The 23,473-nt window shown below is 43.6% G+C and overlaps 1 protein-coding gene across 1 annotated transcript in view; it reads left to right on the forward strand.

Annotated features, from left to right (window-relative positions):
* Positions 1–23,473, forward strand: part of LOC122174355 (centromere protein F-like) — a 58,613-nt gene that overhangs the window by 34,550 nt on the left and 590 nt on the right. Inside the window, exons 12-18 of the mRNA XM_065590627.1 lie at positions 3,844–3,966; positions 6,326–6,448; positions 10,507–10,642; positions 13,029–13,183; positions 16,125–16,206; positions 19,143–19,223; positions 20,419–20,612. Of these exons, the coding sequence (XP_065446699.1) occupies positions 3,844–3,966; positions 6,326–6,448; positions 10,507–10,642; positions 13,029–13,183; positions 16,125–16,206; positions 19,143–19,223; positions 20,419–20,612 (894 nt within the window). The remainder of the gene's footprint in view (positions 1–3,843; positions 3,967–6,325; positions 6,449–10,506; positions 10,643–13,028; positions 13,184–16,124; positions 16,207–19,142; positions 19,224–20,418; positions 20,613–23,473) is intronic.

Here is a 23,473-nt window from a genome sequence, read left to right on the forward strand (position 1 = left end):
CTCCAGACTGCCGGAGGCGATCTGCGAATGCAGGGAGGGAGGGAGGGAGGGAGTGATCTCTGCTGCAGGGGGGAGGAAGAGGGGCTCTCTCTGGCTGTCGGAGCCCCATGTAAGTGGCACCATCCAGCCGGCTACCCTGTTAGCCGCGCGTGCTCTGCATGGGGGGTAAGTCCGGACATTTACAAATTCCCCCCAGATGCTATTTTTAGCTCAAAAATCCGGACATGTCTGGGGGAATCTGGATGAATGGTAACACTAGGGTTACCATATTTCAGCAAGCAGAAAAGAGGACGGGAGGAGCCCCGCCCTAGCCCCGCCCCTGCCCCTCCCACTTCCCGCCCCCCAGAACCCCCAACCCTCCCCCCGTTCCTTGTCCCCTGACTGCCCCCTCCTGGGACCCCTGCCCCTAACTGCCCCCCAGGACTCCACCCCCTATCTAAGCCTCCCTGCCTCTTGTCCCCTGACTGCCCCAACCCTTATCCACACCCCCACCCCCAGACAGACCCCTGGGACTCCCATGCCCCATCCAACCACTCCCCACCCCCTGACAGCCCCCCCCAGAACTCCCAACCCATCCCTGACTGCTCCGATCCCTCTCCCCACTCCTGCCCCCTGACAGCTCTCCCCCAGAACTCCCAGCCCCCCACACCCCTGCTCCTTGTCCCCTGACTGCCCCCTCCTGGGACCCCTGCTCCTAACTGCCCTCCAGAACCCCACCCCCTACCTAAGACTCCCTGTTCCTTGTCCCCTAACTGCCCCCTCCTAAGACCCCCCCCAACTGCCCCCCAGGACCCTACCCCCTACCTGTACCCTGACTGCCCAAAACTTTTTCCACTCCCCCCAAAAAGCCCCCCCATGAACTCCCGACCCCCCCGTTTCTTGACTGCCCCCTCCAGAACCTCCCTGCCCCTTCTCCTGCCCCCTGGCCCCCTTACCCTGCTGCTCAGAACATGGTGTTGGGCTCTGTGCGAGCCGGACACGTGGCTGCGCTCCCCAGCACAACAAAACCCGGTCCCTGGCCCTGCACAGTGCTGCCGGAGCCGGGCTGCAGGGGAGAGCTGCCGGCTCAGAATGCAGGGAGGGAGGGAGGAGGAGGAGCTCCTCTACAGCTGCTCCGGAGTCCAGCCCGTGACTTCCCTGCAGCCCTCCCAGCCGCTCGCTCTGCTCTGCCGGGGGAGGGAAATCCCGGACATTTTGAGTGATTTACAAATTCCCCCCGGACGCTATTTTTAGCACAAAAAGGAGGACATGTCCGGGTAAATCCGGACGAATGGTAACCCTAGGTAACCCTATCATATTAAAGCAAACTATACTAGGCCCCAAGTGACATGGGCATGCTTGAGGAAGGTTCCTATGTCAGAAATTTGCTAGGGAGCCAGTTGGAGCTCATTGCCTACTTTTATTCAGCACTACTCGCTAGTTGCAACTACTAGATCTGATGCCCAGTTTGTTAGGGCAGTCCTGCAGTCTTTATGTAAATTAGACTCTTGACATCCCCCTCCATAGGGAGATAACTGTTAGTCACCTAAAGTGAGATCCATGTTAACAGATAGTGGGAGACTTACCTTACAGTAATTCTGGTTCTTCTGGCTGTTCTGCCCACATGGACCCCACAACCAGTCCTCTTTCTCTACTATTGTGAAATCCATTAGTTTTGGGATTCTGTATTGGCAAAGAAATGAGAAGTGGCTGGGCCTGCTTTGCCCGCAGGTGTTATGTGTGTGTGAGGGGGGTGCGTGTGTGCGTGCGTGCATATTAAGATACCTGCTGATGCTACACTGTGCACTGTCAACCCAAAAGAACCCAATCTCATGCACATGGGGCACATGCATACCTAGAGCAGGATCCATGTAGCCAAAACAGCTCAAAAGAAACCAGTTAGTGTAAAGAAAATAACTTTTTTGTAACATGATATTCTGATTTTGCTACTAAGGGGCAAATTTTAGTAGCTCGTATTCAAATTGAGGGAAAGTTAGTGGGAAAATATTTTAAGTATCTCCACTCTGACCTTCCCTCTTTCATTTTTTTCTCCTTTGTCACACTCTCCCTTGCTACTTTTATTTGAATTTTTTCTTTTCTTTTAGTTTGGCAGCTGGATGGATCTGCATTTGTTAGTGAAACAATGTATTGGCCTACCACGAATTAAATTGACTAAAGCCATGTTCCCTACCTGTTGATAATAGTAGTCTGGTGGTTATAACTTGGTAAGAGGAAGTGAATCCGTATTTCTTCAAGGTAGGCCGGGCAGGCAGGCTACCAATTTGTTCACCTCTAATTTATAGTTAGATGATAAAAAAATCAGAAAAAAGTGTGAACATTTTGCTAGTAATTGGCTCACTTATTCCTGAGTGTGACCCTCCCCACCTGCATTCTTCTGCTCCTGGCAGGCCAGCCCAGGGTAGGAGTGGGCCTTTGGAAAGGGTATGAGGGCAGAGGGGCTGGGGGTAAGTGGGGGAGACATAAAGATTTGGGGAAGTGGATCACCGGGATCCAAGAGGGTTGGGGACTTCATAGGATGGATCTCTGGCTGGCAATGAGAGTGGAAACAGGCTGTGGGGGTACTTGAGGACATGGGATCGAGCAGGTGTCTTGCTGGAGAATAGGAGGGTGCTTAGGAGAAAGCAGAGGGGAAGCACTAGCACTTCACTACCTTCTCCATCTGACAAACCTGTTGTGATTTGTTAGAGGGGAGTCCTGCAACTGCTGCCAAGAGAAGTTTGGCAGAGAGGTTTGTTGCCAGGAGACGCCACTAGTGCTTTCCCTTCCCTATCTTCCTCCACTTTCTGCTCCCCCACTTAGCTCTCTCTTTTCCTTACCAACCTCAACACCCTCTACTAAAAGTCCTGTGTCCCTCATAGCCCTATTCCCCCACATAAATTCTCTCTCAAATTCATGTAGAGCCCCAATCATAAGGACTGTGGGGCTGGGAAGAAGCCTCAAAAACTAATTATACCTGGATGGATATCTACTTTGCATCTTCTAAAGATTGCAGGAGATGGGCTAGATTCCTAAGGATCTTCGGAGGTGTGCATTAGTGAAGTTCTGCTCCCCCAGAACTGAGGCGGGAGGAGTGAATGCCCCTCTACCAAACTTCTGTTGCTACTCAGTCTTATGTTAAGTCAAATTGAAAAAAACTAAGGCAGTTTCCTCACAAAAAACATTTTTACAGCAGTAAGTTAAACATGTAATCATAGCAAAGAAGGGAATTTTTTCCCCCAAAGGATCATGATTATTGGGGATTAGTCTGGTTGCTTAGTTGTAATGCTCAATGTTGTTATGGAGATCTACTTTTGAATTAATACATAAGCTTCATTCCAATATTTGCTAGTATTTTTTTGATCCACCTGTATTGGTGTGAAGTATCAGGGGGTAGCCGTGTTAGTCTGTATCTACAAAAACAACAAGGAGTCTGGTGGCACCTTAAAGACTAACAGATTTATTTGGGCATAAGCTTTCGTAAGTAAAAACCTCACTTCTGAAGTGAGGTTTTTACTCACGAAAGCTTATGCCCAAATAAATCTGTTAGTCTTTAAGGTGCCACCAGACTCCTTGTTGTTTCTGTATTGGTGTAACAGATTCAGTAGGCTACTCTGATTGGCCAAACTGAGTCCTGGCCATTAGTGGCCATAACCGAATTTAGGCTTTACTTAAAAATGGTTTTTAAACTCTTTTTGCTTCTGTAAGAGAGGGCTTTAGTGTAATTAGTAACTATTTACAGAGACTATTTACAGTCCCTCCCCCATGTTTTCCAGTGTTAATAGTTATAGTAACTTGACTAGAAACATGTAACAGGAGTGTGTTTCTCCCTCCTCCCTCCCCCTCCCCCATCTTCTACATTTCTAGGAAGTATTACGTCAGCTCCGTGCCTTACAGACAGTGGCCCAGCAGTGCAACGAGATAAAACTCAACCAGGACTTGCAGCAAGCCAAGAACGATTACAATGGTCTACGGGCAGAACTTGACAACGTAGGATTTTTAATATCTCAACTATTCAAATGGAAGTGGTGATGCTGAGTTTTTATTTTATGTAAAATTTTAACTGTCCTCTTTTTTGTGTTTAAAGATCTATACATGACTAATATTTAAGTGCAACTAAATACATCACAGGTCAGAGCAAGCTGCGCTATGTTCCTGTCACAGGGTGAGCTGGTCCATTCAAAGACTGGGGCACAGCTGCACTTTTTCTCAGGTTTAACCCATCTCCCTGTATGATGGGAATGAATACAAGGGTCATGTGACAGAAGCATGCATCTAAACAGGCCTGCTGGTTTAGATGCATGGCAGCCTGTAGTCATTCAAGAGAGAGACCCCCCCCCACGCCCCAAAAGTTCAGAGAGACACTATCTCTCTCCTTAGTTCCCAGGCAGAGAGCCTGTGAAGAGGACAGGTGACAATTTTCCAGAACTCTAAGGCAGAAGACTTTGCGGGGGAAGAGATTTACAAGGAACTGGAAACTGTGCAGGGATAAGCCTCCATTGATGGACCTGCAGGATGCAGAAATCCCAGCTAAGGGAGGGGCTGGACTGCAGGGATGGGCATGTTCTGATAAAAACCTGGAAAAACTTGAGGCATTATAAACGGAAAGGAATAATTGAGGCTGGTAAGGGTATGTTTGAGTGTTGTGTTATGATAATAAACCAAACTGGAAGAGAGCACTACTGTAAAATCGCCACATGTGATAGCTGGTTTGATGCAAGATTGAAGGTAAACTGAGGTAGCAGATGGGCCCAAAGGCAGTTTGGGGGTAATGCCCTGGAACCCTTCCCTTTAGACTTGTTCGGATTTGAGCACTGCTTCTTTTCTACCCACACTCTCTAATAGAAAACTGCTTTTTTATTTTTGATACACATGGTCTACACTGACTTAATACAGAGGTTCTAAATTTGTCCACGATAGCTGTCCGGCATAGCTATGTGTCATCCTAGCTGTGTGAGTACATTAATCAAACATTTTCTACAGCGGAGAAAATACTAACCACTACAAACACTCTTCTTTCCATGTTTACTCTTGAAACACTCGATTCATACTGAAACTTGGACGTCTAAAGGTTTTTATCCAGAAAAGCGTACTCCTTTCTAGAATGGAACTAAATTATTTCATTCTCATTTTTTTCTCTCTTGATGTTGGTAATAAATTTACTTCCTTTTTAATTTGGAGTACTATAGAGCTCTTATGACAGATATAAAACAGATTAAAAAGGTTGAAAACCAGTTAGAATTTGGTGGTGTCACAGTTATGGTCTTGTTAACTTCCTGGTTTAGATAGCGATATAAAGTCAGGTGATAAATTTAAGATTGAGCATAGCACTACACTAATTTCCCTTTCCCCCGAAGAATGTAGTTCTGGAGACAGAGGTGCAAGCTGAATGTCTTTGTTGGTCCATAAATACAGGGAATTAAGGTGTACAAATACTGGTTTTTAAGAACATGTAACCTATTCCTTGAATATATAGTAAGTGGGAAAGGTAGAGTAATTTGTCAATCTCTTGATATTTGTGTGAGAGAAATAAAGCATCTGACTTGCTGTACCCAAACAAAAAGTGAGAACTGTGTTTTTCTCCGACATTTGGATTGTACAGAACTGAGTCTAGTTTGGTATTGATCCTTTCTGTTTGTTGGCTGTTCAATGGCATATTTGGTGATAGCTGATCATCAGTCCAACACCTAAACGTTACCTATCAAATGAGCAGTTGAGGACTGAGTGGGAATGGGGAAGCATCTTCTAAACCTAATAGGTGCTTGCTTTGACAAAATATGTTACGTTAAAAAAAATTGAGAGCAAGTGTTAAATCTGCTGCCCTTATGATTGAACTTAAAAGAAAGCTCTGGTTAGGATTCCCAATGATTAACAGACTGTACTATAAACATTGCTTAAATTATGAATATATTTATACATTACAACTATATACTTGAAAATGTGCCTGAAAATATTTTTCATATCCTTGCCCAGTCTTGAGTTAAAGATTTGTGTTACCTTAACATGTACTGTTTTTGGTATGATACAGAATCTAGAACCCGGGACTGGACAGTGAAAGGAGGATGGATTTTTCAGATATCTGGCCTATTTTTAATTGTACTTTTTTAAAGCCCTCATGCTGAGTTTCAAGGATTAGGGCCAAATTCTGCTCTTAGTTATACAACACAGAAGTCAACAGTTACTCCAAAGTTCTCTTTCTGTAAGAGGAAGCAGAACATAGCTTATTCTTTTTGCTTTGTTTTATAACGTATCTTTGGAGCTCATCATTTCAAGGGACATCAGGAATTTTTAAATTTTTAAAATAGATTAAATATGACTACAAATAAAATGTGATGTGTTTTCCTCATAGGCAATAGCAGTGAAACATCATTTGGAAAACAACTCCAATGAGCTTACAGAGAGGCTGTGCAGAGCAGAAGAGGCTTTACTGGCAAGCCAGTCAAAGCAAAATGAGTTGAGGAGAAACTTTGAGGTAAAGAAATCAGAGGGGCAACTGGAATAATTAACAATTTAAACTGGAAATCAGTAAGAACTGGTGCCATGTAGGCCTTACTGACTCACAGGGGAACTCTGCAAGCTGTGTGTTGGAGAATAGTGTATTTCCACCAGAAGTTGTGTTTCGATACTGTCTTAATCTGGCTGTCCTTTTTTGGACCATCTGAAGACTGTGACAATGTTCCTCCTCTGCCTTGGTGAGCCCTTATTGGCGGATTTGCTCACCTCAGAGATTCATGGCAGCCCTCAGTTTGGACACTTTTGTGGCTCAAACCTGCCGTTCATTCAGCTAACCTCATCACTGGCCAGCATGGGGAAAAGGAAGGAGAACAATCCCCGCAGTCTCTGCTGACCCACCTTGGGTCAGGGGGACAGGCCAGGGACCTTCCCCTCTGGTGGGACTCACAGTCCAAGTCAACTCCTCTCTTATATCCAATAGGGGGAAGGGAGAGGGGGGAACCTGGGCCTGCCCTCTACTCTGGGTTTCAGCCCAGGGCCCTGTGGATCGCAGCTGTCTACAGAGTTTCATGTAACACCTGTGTGACAGCTACAACTCCCTGCGCTACTTCTCCATAGCCTCCTCCCAACACCTTCTTTATCCTCACTACAGGACTTTCCTCCTGATACCAGATAGCATTTGTACTCCTCGGTCTTCCAGCAGCACGCCCTCTCACTCTCAGCTCCTTGCGCACCCTTCACTGACTGAAGTGAGGTCCTTTTTAAACCAGGTGCCCTGATTAGCCTGCCTATCTTAATTGATTCTAGCAGCTTCTTAATTGGCTCCAGGTGTCCTAATTAGCCTGTCTGCCTTAATTGGTTTCAGAAAATTCCTGATTTTTCTGAAACTGCCCCGTTATCTTACCCAGGGAAAAGGGACCTGCTTAATCTGGGGCTAATATATCTGCCTTCTCTCACTCTCCTGTAGCGGGCCCCTGCCCTGTGGACCCAACCGGCCTCCCCGCCCTTTCACCGTAAGCCGGCTATACGACTTGAAGCTGGTTCGTTTCCAGACTGCGCCAAGGAAACATCTATACACGCTCGTGCTCCACACCCTGCACTTCCTCACTCTCGCGTCACACCCCGACACAAAGTGGCGGGACCTCCTGCCACTTCTAGAGGGTGAGGAGCCCCGGTGGGCCAGCCTATACTCCACCCTGTTCCCAAGGCCTGCCGGGGATGTCAGTTGGCAGCTCCTTCATGGGGCCGTGAGCATGGGCATGTACTTGGCACGGTTCACCCCCGTCCCGGGACACCTGCCTCTTCTGCGGCGTGAGGGAGACCCTGGCGCACGTTTACCTGGAGTACGCCAGGCTGCAGCCCCTATTCCGGGTCCTCACAGATATCCTGTTGCGTTTCTGGCTGCACTTTTCCCCTCACCTCCTTATTTATGCACTCTCTATCCGTGGCCCCACAAAGTCATGGGACCTCCTGGTCAACCTCCTCTTGGTCCTGGCTAAAATGGCCATCTATAAAACCAGGGAGAGGAGGTTGGCGGATGGAGTCTCCTGTGACTGTGGGGCCTCTTTCTGATCCTCCGTCCATTCAGGCATCCGGGCAGAGTTCCTCTGGGCGGCGTCCACTGACTCCCTTGACGCCTTCGAGGAGCAGTGGGCGCTGTCCGGGGTTCTCTGCTCAGTGTCCCATTCAGGTTCCCTTCGGACCCTTTGACCGCACTCCTGTCCCTGTTATTTCATTAGCTGTCCCCCAAAATCACTTGGTTTCCAGGTCTTGTGGATCCCCCGCTAAGGCTGGGGGGATCTTTTAGCAGTGGGCGGGCTTTGGCCCGCCCACTTCCTGGATCCCAATAGGATCACTCTCCTGTAGTCCTCTGGCCCGACCCTGTCACAAGACCTATAGATGTGATACAAAATAAGGCCCTGATCTTGCAGTTTTTGCAATTGATTCCATGTGGACTGACCCCAGGCACAAAATTAGTTGTATGGTCAGGGTTTCAAAAAATTATTTTGCACCAGCTATACTACAGATAGGGTTACAGTTCATATGGAATTATTTGTCTAATCTAATTATGTCGTATGGTTCAAAAGACTCTTTGTTTAGTCCTAAAAATAAAATAAAATAAATATCGGGTTGAGTTCATTTGGAAATTCTAGAATCATTAGCTGCTTCCTAAGTATAAGTGTGTTTGGCCTAATTCCAAGATTTCGTGGAGTAAGGAGTACTTTTTTGGTCACACAATCAATTTAAAGCAAGAGAAAATCCCCAAAATGATTTGTACATTTTTACTTTTTCAAGCACTATAGACTAGCATTATCATCAAAATTCTAACTATGAAGCCAGATCCTGACCTGGAATATATCAGCATAGCTCCATTGAAATCAATTAAGTTATTCCAATTTACATGAAAAGGATTTGGTTGTAAATTTTGATTTAAAAAAAAACCTTGATTGTAGATTAAAAGATTTTCCTTTTAATTTGGAATTAGAAGGAAAATGAAAGGGAAGAGAAGTCAGAATAGTCATAGAAGCAACATCCGAGATTTTTTTTTTTAAGTTCTTATATTGTGCCAATTGCTGGTGTATCTGAATGCTTTCCAGAGTTAAGAATAATTAAGGTGACTAGCATCTGTTATTTGAGGTTTCTATTTCTCCCATATCCCCCAGAGCAGTGGTTTTCAACCGCTGGTCCACAGACCCCTGGGAGTTTGCAGACTGTCTAAGGGGTCCTCGAAAGGTTGTCCTTACAACGGAACAGTGGTTTTCAACCCATGGTCTGTGGGGATCCAAAGAGCTCTGCGCCTCCATTTGAAACTTTCTAGGGTCCGCAAATGGAAAAGAGGTTGAAAGCCATTGTCCCAGAAAGTAAAGGGTGTGTGGGTGGGGTGGGGTGGGGGGAGTGTAAATATGAAAAATGGTGATGTTAGTTGTCATTCTAAGTTTTTGCAGGAGTGAATTTCATAGTATTGGGCCAGCTCCTGAAAAAGCCCTGTCTCCTGCATATGCTAGTTTTACTTCTGATGTGTAGGCAGTTGTTCCCGAGGAACACAGCTACTGAAGTCTGAGAGAGTAAGATGGAATTTTGGGCCCATGTTCTTTATAACTTCAAAACTAAAGACAGATTTGATTGAGTGTTCTGTTGGGGAATCAGCGGAGTGAGTGAAACATAGGACTGATGTACTCAAGTGAACCTGTATTACTGAGGAGGTGTGCTGCTGTGTTCTGTAACTGTTGCAGATTTTTCAGGGCAGATGCATTCGAGTCTAAATACATTGGATTTCGATTATTCAAGCAAGAGTTAATGATGGCCTATGTGATTGAGGCCAAATTGTAATTGCAAATGATGGGATGGGATGTACATGAAGGTGGGAGAATGCATGTCTTGTAAATGGTTTTGTGAAAGTCCAGCATCAGAGCATGGGATTTTTTTGCAGCTATGTTAGGTTGTTGGTTCCAGATTTTTGTTGAATGCTTCTTAATCAGAGCCACTTGCGCTGAGTCATGGCAAGAGGGGCGGGCCATTTAAACCCCTTGAATTTCATTGGTATTTTGAACACGGGAAGCTCAGAATTCCTGCAGCTTTGAGACATTTGTCAGACATCAGCATTGTCTACAAATTTTGTCTCTTGACAACTGTGTATTTTAGAATGATTGATGATAGAGTGTGTGTGTGTGTTTCTCGATATAACAGTTGGATATTTTGGACTAGGAGGTTGTGAAACAAAAGGAAAATAATTAGAAGCAGCAACGGTTTTATTCATGTTCTTTGGGTGACTTCTATCCTGTGTCAAGATCTGCTATGGGCAGGCAACAGGGAACTGGTTGCTGCTCCCTGGTTCCATATCCTGAGCCAGCTAAGTACTGCTGTGATCTGTGCCAGCTGGGAGATGTCCCAAAAGGATTGTCTGCCCTCTGAGGATTGCCAAGAGTGCAGTTTGTGTTCCTAAATCATGTAAGTGCTTAGAAACCAAGGCCCAACTTTCCAGAGTCTTCATGGGACTCAGAGGGGTAGTATGCCACATCACACTACTCTCAGTTTATTGACTTAATCGACTGTTTTGTAACTAATGTTTTGTTGTAGGAAATGAAGAAGGAAAAAAACCTTCTTTGCTGCCAGTCTGATGAAAAAACACAAAAAATCCATCAGCTGGAAGAAGCACTAAAAATAGCCCAACACCTTCTAAAAGAGACCCAGAAGGATGCTGAAGAGATGAAAAGTGAGTGACACATTTCTACCTATTTAAATCCCGTTAGAAACTATTACTTCAGTGTGGGAGATCTGTAAACTTCATTATAAATGGTGATTTGAAGCATCCCCAAGAAATAATAAGTTCCCACTGTGTGATATAGTTCAATTAACTTTCAGCTAATACACGCAATTCTCTTTCCAAACTGAGATTTATACAAATATACTAACTCATAAAATTATATGGTTTTAAAGCAATTAAAAATGAGGACTAAATATGTTCCAAACAAAACTATATGGTCAGCAAAACAATGTGCTCCTGTGTTTTAAAATCCCAAGCAAACAAATATACCTCAAACTATTATCCTTTAGCTTGTATATGGACTCCATCAAGCTAAAACGTGACGAAATGTTACCCGCCGAGCCTTAATTTGACTTTTCCCTACATTTGTCTATCTGGTTGGGAAAATGCATTTTGCAGACTGAGGTTTAAGAGAACAGGTAATTCTGCTAACTAGCCATTGTAAAGAAGGAGACTGCTCCCACTTATCGCTGTAGAAGTCTAACCTCACTTAATGAGATTTCAAAATTAAATGTATGGACCTAGTCCTGCTCCTATTTTAATCAGTATTTCTGCACTCTCCAATCCATGAGGCCATCCAAATAACTGCTTTGCATTTTGATCTTATTCTTGGCAAGTGGCAGCACTTTCGGCTAGCTAAGAAAATGTAATGCCTTCCAAGTCCATTTTCTTGCTTTCGCTATCTTTTATCTGTGGTTCTTAAGGTGTCAAATGGGAGCATTCTCTCAGTTTTCTGGAGGGAATAATTATGAACAAAAAAATAAGTCAGAAGATGTTTGTGCTGTAGCTCTTCACTGCAACCAACAATAACTTGTCCTAATTGAAACATAACTGAATGTGGGTGCCCAGAGTCCTAGACTGTCACTCTTAACCCCCGGACAGTTCTTCCTCTCTAAGAAGTCTCTGATTATCCTCTCTAGTTATACCTTTTCCCCCTTGTAATGGAGTGGGACTCACCCCTGCAGCGCCTCCTTCTGGTCATCCAGGGACTTAGCTCATTTCTAGCCAGAGCACCCTCTGATGGTCACCATCCTGCTCGACATTAGCCCCCGTGTCCCTCCCAGACCCTGGTGTCCTCCCCTTTCAGGGTCCTGCCCCCAGCAGTAATCCACTATCTAGGGATTCCCACCCAGGGGAATCCCCACCCCCTATCCTCCACCTTGCCTCGGTGGCTACTGCCAGTCACCATCTAGCCCTGTTTCACTAGGGCCGGCTGCAGTCTGTAATGGCCACTCATCATTGGCAGGGGACTTTGGACCTGCTGCCTTTCCCTACAACTCAGTACCTCTCTGGGCCTTGGACAAGGCCCTGCAGCCTGGGGAGTTGTCAGCCTGGAGCTCCCCAGCTCCTCTGGCCTTTCCCTAGCCCTGCTTCATTCCAGTACCCTTAGCTTCCCCAACAGCTAGGTCCCTCTCCCTTCAGAGCTAGAGGAAGATTGACTGAGTGTTTGGCTCACAGCCCTTTTATAAGGGCCAGCTGTGGCCTGATGGGGGCATGGCCCAGCTGTAGCTGCCTCCCCAATCAGCCCAGGCTTGCTGCTTTCCCCAGCCACAGCCCTCTGCAGGGTTGTTCCAATCCCTTCAGGGCTAGAGCGGGCAACCGCCCCGCTACACTCCCCTTTGAATCACCACCCTAAATAATCCTTCTCCATCCTATGGGTTGACATAGTTCAAATATCTGTTGATTGCTATCATTTCCCTTCCCCTCTCTGTGCCCCTCTTTCTCACCAAGTTCTGGGTCTTGGAGACATTGAATTTTCCTTGTCCTGTAGGAAGGGAATGCGTAGTCTTGTTTTATATGGTAAGTTGGTGTTATTCAATAGAATTCTCTTTGCAATACAGGAAATCTCTTGTATTGTCTGTCTCTCTTAATTTTACTCCATACATCAGTCCATCAAACACCTTGATCATTTTTATATATTCTGGATTTTGAAGACAGGAAAATGGACAAATAGGGCACCAAAATTCTTTATCTAGCCATTGATACTGTTACCTGTCAACCATGAGTTTCAGAGTACAAGCCATCAGACCTCAGTGAAGATGGGCTGTAGAAACAGAGTTACAATTGTGAAGCATAGAGCGATTTGACTAGCAGTATGTTCTTTCTGCAAAACTGAATTCTGGCAATGCTATACAATGTCATGGTTTGGGAATAAAGGCAGTTTTAGAACACATACGTAATTATATTCTGAAATACTAAGAAAATGTATTGCTAGGTGAAAAATTGAAAATTGTCAATATTGCCAGTTTATAGTGTTACCCATAAAAGCTAATATTGCATATTTGACATTGTTTGCTTTCACAAATTAACCACTTAATTTTTTTTATTACTATAGATAAGAGTTTGTCTCAGAAAATAGAACTGGAAGCACAAGAAGCTGAGCTTCAGCATTTAAAAAGCAACAATAAATTGCTCCAGGATTCAGTCCAGGAGCTACAGCTTGAAAATGGAACGCTTAAGGACATTAACAAGGCTTTAGAAGAAGAAAAAGTAGACTTACTAGAAACAAACATAAGTTTTTCATATAGTTTAATAAGGCATTTCATACTTAAGCTTTTAAGAGCCAAAATATTTATTTGTGTCCTTTTTAATATCTAGTCTCTATTCTAATATAACATTTGCTATAACTTCTCCATTAGTAGCATGGAAATCTCATTAAATCTGTTATCTTATAAACTTCTGGCTATCAAAGATACAGGAGGTCTTTAGCGGGACACCTGAAAACATGATAAAATGTGCAGGTTTTGTCTGTTCCGTGGCCCAGCTTTTCTCCTCATTTGGAACAAAGAGGTGATTCCTCTCACCTGTAGAACTGGGAGGTGGACCAGTGTTGTTGCTGAAGGCTCCAGGACTAAGCTCCATCCTTCACCTCAGGCCACCAAAAATTGTGTCCACCAGCAGAACAAGTTGGCGGTTCAGTTTCTCCCAACAACTTTGCTTTATCATTAATTTTTGTTCATTTTTCTGCTATATTGATTTCATTTCAACTTCTTGCTCCTCTTTCTCTCTCCTCAAGTAACTTCTCTGGATCCGCAAACGCAGCACTTCTCAGTAACTCCCTTTGACCACTAGTGCAGTGGTAGAAAAGCCCTGCAAAATCAAGCTAAGTCCAAGTAGTTCAGTGGGCAGCTTTTTAGGGGTCTTAGAGGGTAACCTACGTCTCGCTGCTACAAGCCACCAACCCTTGCTGTGTGAGGGGATGGGGCTTTGTTGGGCCAGCGCACTAGTGCCCTGCATGCGCACATAAACACACCCATTTGAAGCCCTGACTCCATTGTGAGAAGGAGCATGAGGATTCTCAAGGAGATGAGAACCCCACATAGTCTGCTCAGGAATAACACTTGGAAACTCCATATGCTCTGGGTCCCAAAAAGACAAATGGAATTGTCCCCTTTGTAAGGAAGTAATATGTATAATTAATGAGCAGGAAGTATAAACATCAGGCTTTAAATCTTGTCTCTTGCCTTCCCATCCTTAGGATGTGTTTGCTGGGGTTTTCTCCTACATGCGGGTCTCCTGGAGTGCTCTGTATCAGACTCACTGCTCCCTCCCACCCTGGAGTATATCTGGGTGTGCAGAGACACGTGTTACTTCTGTGAAGCCCTGTCTCAGGTGGCAGGGTAATGTAAATTGTTCATCTCTGCTTTTCAACCTGGGATCCTCTTTCAACCAGGGAAGGGGGCCCAAATTTGAGGTCACAATGGAGTGGGAATTGTCCCTGTCCGTTTATCAGGTGAAGGACCCAGGCTTTACCAGGGAAAGGAGTTTGGAGTCTCCTCCCCCTCTCCATAGGCTTGCTCAGCGTTGAAGGATTAAAGAGCACTTTAGACAGTGTGTGCCCAGAACAGAGGCACATAAGAATTCCATTCCTTATGTAGCTGCACCATCAGGGGATTACAGAGGCATCAAGGAGAAATCCCTTCCCATGTTCAAAATGGCTCCTGCTTTACTGAGTAAAAAGCCCCAAGTGGTACTAATTCTCTTCGGAAGGGTGTAGAGAGACACCCTTTCAGGCACCTGGGGCCATCTAGCAAGCTATTCCAACAATCAGCATTTGTCTCAGTACTCCTACTTAGTCGAGAGATGCCCAGAGCAGGGTGATTAGCGTGCTACCTCACTTCTGTAAACAATCGGGGGAAGTACCCCATGGACAGAACCACACAAAAAAGAAATCCCAAACCCACATGACTCTCTCAGCACTGGAAGCCAGTGTCTTGAAAAAAACCTCAATAATAATAAACTATCTAGTTTCTCATGCTTTCCTCCTTTGAGATCATCATTTCCGGTTAAAACTAGATGTTAAACTAAAATGTAAGGAAAATTTGAAAGTTTGGGGAACCTAAGTGCAGCAGTAGTCCTACCAGAGAGAGACATCGCCATGCCTCCACTTATGGTGCAAAGGAAACAATACCTTACTTGCCAGGGTCTGTACTTCAAAATTAGACCGTGTTTAAACATGTCTTTTCACTCTGCCCCTAAGATTAACCATAACTGACTGATGTGATATTAAACATAACAGTGCAGTGTCTACACTGCATGTTGTAACACCATGTTAATGAACACATTAATTAATACCTTGTGAAACTTCCCACTGTAGACGTGCCCCTATTGTCTTTAAACTGCTTCTACTACCTCATTATGTCACACGCAACTTGTGAGAGCATATCAGTTCTGATGTATGCAGAATTTCCATCTAAATTATTAATTAAGTGATTCTTCTTATGACAGCACTATTTTTGCTAATAATTTAGAGAGGCGTTTTTAGTTTTTAAACCTGTCCATCTAGGTGAATTTCTTCTTATCAATTCCCTCTGCATTTTCTAGCCTGCAGTCTTTTTCTACTTCCATTTGTGGTGAATGACGGACTGTAGTTCTGTGCTCTCGCTTCAGAAATAAACACATGAAAAAGCAATCCTGTAGCACAGTGTGGAGCCCGTATTGTGGCAAGCAGGCACTGAGTTACAGTGCTCACTCCATGCCCAGCTAATGGAGCACTGTGCTTGATATTTACGTTATCCTGAAGTGTGTTTTATAAGGCTGCCAGATATCCACCATCCCTTTATTTTGGCATTCCAATGCACATAGGGTGGACAAACCTGCCTGGACCACATGCTTTTCAGCTGGGTTTTGTCATTTGGTTATTTTGAATATTCTATTTAGATTATTATTTCTCTATCAAGGAAATCTACACACATGTAGCTTTCCAATAAACATGACTTTTATGTTTCTCTGTTGGAATTAGAAGCTGCTATAATTCAATTGTATATTACTAAGTGAATCTATTATACAAATGCATATTATAACTTTTGTCTGGTTTTTTAGTTGCACTGAACTTTTAATGACAGGTGAGATGCCATTAGTGAGAGTATAATGCTTATACAGAAGAATGAAGTTTCCTATTAGCAACTACAAACAATTTTTTATTTTATAGTTGGACAATCAGAAGTCTTCAATTCAACTGAAGAAGCAAAATGGATTTGCTTGCAGTAAAATGAAGACGTGGATGAAATCCTGTAAGCAGCTAGAGAAGGAAAAAAAATGTTGCAGAAACAAATTGCTGAACATGGTGCTCCATTAAAGGAGCAAAAGCCAAGTATGGGGTAGTTTAAGAAGGAAATGCTATACTAGAATGTTATTATAAGGCCGCAAATCATTCATGGAAGTCACGGTTTCCGTGACCTCTGTGAATTTTGCAGTGCTGGTGCAGCTGATCTCAGGACCACCCCATCAGCTGGGGAAGCCCAGGAGCCAGCCGCACTGGCCGTTGCTCCGGCAGCACTAGGCATGGTCCCTGGTGCTGCCCTGGAGCAGGAGTCTGGGACTAGTGGCAGCGGGATCCTGGGCATTCCCCCAGCAACAGCGTCACCCTGTTCTCTCTCCCCCACTCCTCAGCAGTCTTCAGGAGCGTCCCCCTTCCCAGTAGGTAAGATTTAGTCCCGAGTATTTTTAGTAAAAGTCATGAACAGGTCATGGGGCCGTGACTTTTTGTTTATTGCCCGTGACCTGTCCATGACTTTTACTAAAAATACCCGAGACTAAAACATAGCCTTAATCATGATCCTGTTTCTAACCTTAATGCATTTATTTATACAATATGTTTTCAAAACATGCATTATTACGTTCGATTCAGATGAGGCACCAGATCCTCAGCTGGTGTAAATCATTATAGTTTCTGAAGCTCTGCCATTCACACCAGCTGAGAATTTGGCCCAAGATCTGTCTCCTCAAATTTCAGAGTCTCCTTCTATGTTATGAATATAGATTTCCAATGCCTATGTTTTGAAATCAAAAATGACCTTAGGATGAAGGGGAGGCTTTTTTTTAAAGAACATTAGAGTGGTGTGTATAACTTCTTACAATGCTTTGTTTGAGACATGAGAGTGTAAAATGTTGGAGTGTGTCTGTTCTTTCCGTTGCTGGCCATCACAACAAAGAAAATTCACATTCTGGGTATAGATGGCTGATAGTTCAGCATCCACCATGGAGAAATTGACATCTTTTAGAGTTTATACGTATGTCGTTCCAAACAGCTTTTGGTGTCCTTCTGGCTTGTAGACAGGGAGAGAGGAGCAACTCTTAAAATGTTATGATTCAGACAAGTATCAGAGGGGTAGCCGTGTTAGTCTGAATCTGTAAAAAGCAACAGAGGGTCCTGTGGCACCTTTAAGACTAACAGAAGTATTAGGAGCATAAGCTTTCGTGGGTAAGAACCTCACTTCTTCAGATGCAAGTAAGGGAAATTTCCAGAGGCAGGTATAAATCAGTATGGAGATAACCAGGTTAGTTCAATCAGGGAGGGTGAGGTGCTCTGCTAGCAGTTGAGGTGTGAACACCAAGGGAGGAGAAACTGCTTCTGTAGTTGGATAGCCATTCACAGTCTTTGTTTAATCCTGATCTGATGGTGTCAAATTTGCAAATGAACTGGAGCTCAGCAGTTTCTCTTTGGAGTCTGGTCCTGAAGTTTTTTTGCTGTAAGATGGCTACCTTTACACCTGCGATTGTGTGGGCAGGGAGGTTGAAGTGATCATCAGTGATCTACAACCCATCCTGGACAATGATCCCTCACTTTCACAGACCTTGGGAGGCAGGCCAGTCCTCGCCCACAGACAACCAGCCAACCTTAAGCATATTCTCACCAGCAACCACACATCGCACAATAACAACTTTAACTCAGGAACCAAGCCATGCAACAAACCTCGATGCCAACTCTGCCCACATATCTACACCAGCAACACCATCACAGGACCTAACCAGATCAGCTATATCTTCACCGGCTCATTCACCTGCACGTCCACCAATGTTATATATGCCATCATGTGCCAGCAGTGCCCCTCTGCTATGTACATTGGCCAAACTGGACAGTCACTACGCAAGAGGATAAATGGACACAAATCAGCTATCAGGAATGGCAATATACAAAAACCTGTAGGAGAACACTTCAACCTCCCTAGCCACACAATAGCAGATGTAAAGGTAGCCATCTTACAGCAAAAACACTTCAGGACCAGACTCCAAAGAGAAACTGCTGAGCTCCAGTTCATTTGCAAATTTGACACCATCAGATCAGGATTAAACAAAGACTGTGAATGGCTATCCAACTACAGAAACAGTTTCTCCTTCCTTGGTGTTCACACCTCAACTGCTAGCAGAGCACCTCACCCTCCCTGATTGAACTAACCTGGTTATCTCCATACTGATTTATACCTGTCTCTGGAAATTTCCATTACTTGCATCTGAAGAAACATGCTTCAGACAGTTCCTCCATTTTCTAACTATCATCAGCCTGGTACTAGTAGCAGCTTTCTGGGACCAGGAAGTGCTGGAGTTTATTAACTTTAACAAATGTTTTGTAAGACACATACATTGGGGTTTTATTGATCACAAGCTTCAGTCATTTCAAGAGTTGTCAGGGGCTAAGTATAGAGCTAATAGGACAACAGTTTAAAGTGGTCACCACAGTGTGTAAAATATACTACAACTTGTCTGCCATTAGCTAGGGTAAGTTAGGCTAGCAAATATTCATGAGTGTCCAATAAGCAGAATCACTAGCGGTATAAAAAGAGATCCATATTTCTGAGACGATCTATATTCAATTATATACCCAAAAATTGTTAAAATAATGGTAAGGTGGTAATGTTAAGCACTTAAAAGTTAGGAAAAGCCAGAATTAATGTTGCCCATGCATTGTGTGTCCAGGGTCAGATTCCAACGAATCGGGGTACCTGGCACCCTGACAGTAAATATGGTATCAACAGAGATCTCTTCTGTAAAGTAACCTTTACATGATGTCTGTTTTGTTTTATTTGGTATAGTTTACTGTGGTTGCACAAGCACACATCTTATGTACTTAATTAACAAATGAATGATTGAGATCATTGCATTCTAAACTCATCTTTCCAGAGTCTCCTTAAAGTTATTTGTACAGGTAATGACTCTTTCCTTTGGTCAGGTGCTGATGAGGTTGCCATCTCCGTACATGAGAATGAGCCAGAGTATGAGCTAGACGGACTCCCAGAGGTGGTGAAAAAAGGTAATTGTTACTTCTTTAGAGGAGAAGAGACCACATTGGTGGGGAGTGTGTGCGCGCACGCTTATCTAGAGAATCGTCTTGTCATATGCGTGACTTGGAAGCATTGTAAAAACTTGGACATCATCGGCCAGATTCAGCCCTCGTATAGGTTGCATAAGTCCATTTAACTGAACTGCTTGTCAGAGCTGAGTTTAGCCGCATGTGCTTTAAAAAAAAGCCCTAGTATACAATTGAGGCTATAGGGGGCTAGTATATTTTGTTGTAGATGTATGTAATTTCTAGTGGTTTTGGTTTTTGGTCTGTGTGATGTCTTCCCATCTGTACAGTTTTGTAGTATTTGATGACAAAAGCAAAACAGCCAAAAATTCTGAAATCCAGAATCCTAATATCAGGTTGTAGTTTTGAAAATCAGTCTAGATACACGACTTTGGGACTCCTCCAAAAACTTTGCAAAAGACCTCTGGCAAAAAGAGAGGGATTCTAGGCCCAGCCATTCCCAGTATAAACCACCTTTTTCTTCTGGTTGAGAGGAAGGGGGGAAATTTTTGCTGAAACATTTTTAACTGAATGTTTTTTCATTGAAATGTGCTGCATTGTCAAAGCCGAAATGTTTCACAGAGATGTATTGATTCAGACAAAGTTTTTGCTGGGAAGGTTTCTGAGGTGCAAAGTGGACTCTTGCAAGGAGGAAGGCCCCCAAATTGAAAACCTGATGTTTTTGATTCAATTTCATTTTGTGAAAGCATTTGAAAGGCTTATGGTTTCATTCCAATCTAGAATAAAAACAAATTTTGACACCTCGAAAGGTGTCGCAAAACCGAATTGTCGCCCTCCGGCCAGTTCCATTTAGAACAGTAGAAGAGACATCATTTTCAGATGGAAATGATTTTCCAGTTAATGGTGTTCCTTTAAAGGGAAAAGAGAACATTTTCTTGGGGAAAACGCTTTTGGCCATTTTAGTAGAGCTGCTGTTGCACAGATCCACACCCTTGCCTGAGTTCACCTATAAAATTCTAGGAACGCAAGATAGTCCTAATAATTCCCCCATTATATTTTATTCAGTGAGTAAATGCCATTTTACTGTCTTAAATTATTACCGGTTGTCATCTCCATCTTGAAATGAGCAAGATCAGATTGATTAGAACAATAAAGTAATTTAAGCAACCTTGGTTAATAGAAGCTGTTTATTTTTTAGGGTTTCCTGCTATTCCTATTGTGAAAACCGACCCTTACATTTTGTGCAGAACAACTTTTAACCTAAGGACCAGTCCCCGTCTTGCTGCCCAAAGCCAAAAATTGTCACCAGGTTCCCAACTTTTACAAAAAGGCAGGTCAGATAATCTTGGGGAGATCTGTAAACCGACAGCTGGTGGCAGCAAATCACAAAAGGTAACTGATCTTAAAAATGTATCTGAATGTGCAGGGCATGGGCAATCCACATCATGTATTTATCTCTCCAAGTGAGTTTGAAGATATGCTGTGTTATTCACACCTCCTTTCTATCTGCCATGAATATAGTGAAGGCAAGGTCATCAATGTAAATACAATCAATAAAGCGTGGCATATAACAAAGATCTGGGCATAATGGTAAACTTAAAATTGTTGGTATGATCAAATCTGTGATCTCATGCCAAGTGCTCATTAACTTGGTAAATAGAAATGAGGTAAATCTTCCCACTTTAATGCTCATCACAAATATTTGATTATTTCTTGAAAGACCTGGCTGCCTAGAGCAGGGGGTGCGTGTGTGCGTGCATAGATGGATTACACACAAAAGCACTCAAAAGTTCGGATATGCTGGAATGAAGGCTCCTTGTCCCAATCTCTCTGTTCAGCCAGCCCCAGTTCTCTTCTCCTCCTCCTCTTAGCTCTGTGTCTTCTCTCAGTGTCTCCTACACATTCCTTTCCCCGTACCCCCGCCTTCTCTCATAGTCTTCTAGTCTTAGCCTCGCCTACTGGCTCCCTGTCCTTGGCCCCCTCCCCTCACCCCCGTTCCAGTCCCAATCTTGGCATACTCCTTGTCCCAGTCTGCCCTAGGGTGACCAGACAGCAAATGTGAAAAATCGGGACGGGGGTGGGGGGTAATAGGAGCCTATATAAGAAAAAGACCCAAAAATCGGGACTGTCCCTATAAAATCGGGACATCTGGTCACCCTAGTCTGCCCTCCCACCCCCACCCCCCCATTTGCCTTTTGTCCCCTCTGCATTTGAGTCCAGTATCTTCCTCCACCACCGTGCATGTGCACCAGCTTGGAGGGGTCATTGGGAGTACAGGAAAGAAAGGTTCCTGTCTCAGTTCTGGTGCTTGGCCCAAAGCAGCTGGGAAGAACCGTTGCAGGGAAACTCTGGCGTTGACCCCTTTAGGCCTGGGTTGGAGCATATCAGTTGCTCTGTGAGGATGGCTCAGTGCTGTGTTTTCATATCCAGGAGCTGTGGGGAAATGGCACATGTGCAGTCACTCTGTGGGGAATAGCTCATGCGCAGTTTGGTTAGCACTAAGAGCTGTGCGAGATCCAAGTATATGCAGCGAGGATGAAATCTGCAGAGATTTTAGCTGCTAAAAATCTAAGAATTCTCTCTACTGAGCGTCTGTGAACTGTGATTTATTTTTCAAAGGCTTCTAATTTGGCCAAATTTGGGCAAGTTTTCCTGGGGATGGCAAAAAGCACATTCTCTGACACAAAGGCCACTCCCTGCCAAATGACAAGTCCCTGCTCCAACACATGGAGCTTTTCAAAGAAAAGTTGCCCGAATATTTTAATATGAGAAAAATGTAGATTTCCCTAGCCTTGCTCTTGGGAATAGCTTAACCATTTTGGCTGAAATTCTGCCTCTGTCCCCCATCCCCGAAGAAAAAGAGCATGAGGCAGACATACAGCATGGAAAATTTCAGCCCAAGCAATTAAAGTTTGTAAAGTTATAAGCAGCAGAAAACAGGGTCTTGTAATGGGAGGAGACAGGTAACCTTAATAATAAATGGTCCTACTAGCTTTGCCAGTAATATATGTTGGTAACAATTTTGTTTTTGCTGTTGCATTGCTGTGAACAACACACAAAATCATTCTTTAAGTAACAATCTCTACAAAAACAATCATGCTTCAACAAATTGTTTAAAGAGATATTCTGTTCCCAGAGTTTTCATTTTTTAGGGCCAGACCCTGAAGTCGTTTCTCAGTCCTTATGCAAACTTGATCTGATTTTTTTTCCTTTGCTTTTAATTATTGAGGACACTGGAATGAAAATTGATCTCATTCTTTAGAAGTTCTGGTACTGAACTTTGTCTTAATGCTTGTATTGTGATAGCCTCAACCAGACACTGGTAACTGCATGTCCACAATCGGAGATTTTGCCCGTTGCTAGAAAAACACCGTTAGAGTGAAGGAACAATTAGAGAGGTGGCACACTATCTCCACAACTCTTAGGTCTAAAAAGGAATGCTTCCACAGTCTCTGCTTTCAGTGGTAAAAATCATTTATTTTTAGACTTAGCCTTATATTTCTCAAGCTACTATTACAATTACGGAACTGTAAGGACTGTCTTCCCTTTTTCCACTTGACATCAACATTTTAACAGCTTTTATTTTGATAACTATCGGCGCTAGAAGGATAAGCCCTGATGCTCATCTCTCACACAGGACCCACATCAGTGTAAGTGGGATGAGAATTGAGACCAATTACCTACACTATCAGAAGCTGTGGCATTTGGGATTTCAATTGTCGTGAAGCACACATTTATAACTACTTAAGTTTTAACTAATTGATGCTAAAATCATGTCAGCATTTGGTGGGAAGTGCAGGGGAGACAAGGATGATTGTAATAGCAGTGGGGACTGGAATTTGAGATAACCCCAAAGGTATAAATATTGTGAAATTTTTCAACAGTTTTACAAAGCTAGTGTTGAACAGCAGAACATCTGGACAAGATATCCTCTGCAGGCCAGTGTAAATGCTTCAGGACAAAGCAACTTTTTCAAGTGCTATTATATTTACAGAATAAACTATAGGACATTTACAAATTCATTATGAAATATCAGTAATTAAACTTAAATTACATATCTCAAAATACAGTTCTGCAGATTAGTGATTGAGCAAGAATAGACTAGACAAGGAATTACTGTGTACTACTCCTTAGCTTTGCCTATACCTTGTTATATTATGTGACTTGCGATTTGTAAAACTTGAACGTGGTGAGGAGTAGGTAGTTGCTGTAAAGCATTCTGCACAGCACTGTTGTATTTTCAAAGTGATCAA

This window comes from Chrysemys picta, chromosome 3 (genome assembly GCF_011386835.1).
Source record: "Chrysemys picta bellii isolate R12L10 chromosome 3, ASM1138683v2, whole genome shotgun sequence".
Lineage (NCBI taxonomy): Eukaryota > Metazoa > Chordata > Testudines > Emydidae > Chrysemys > Chrysemys picta.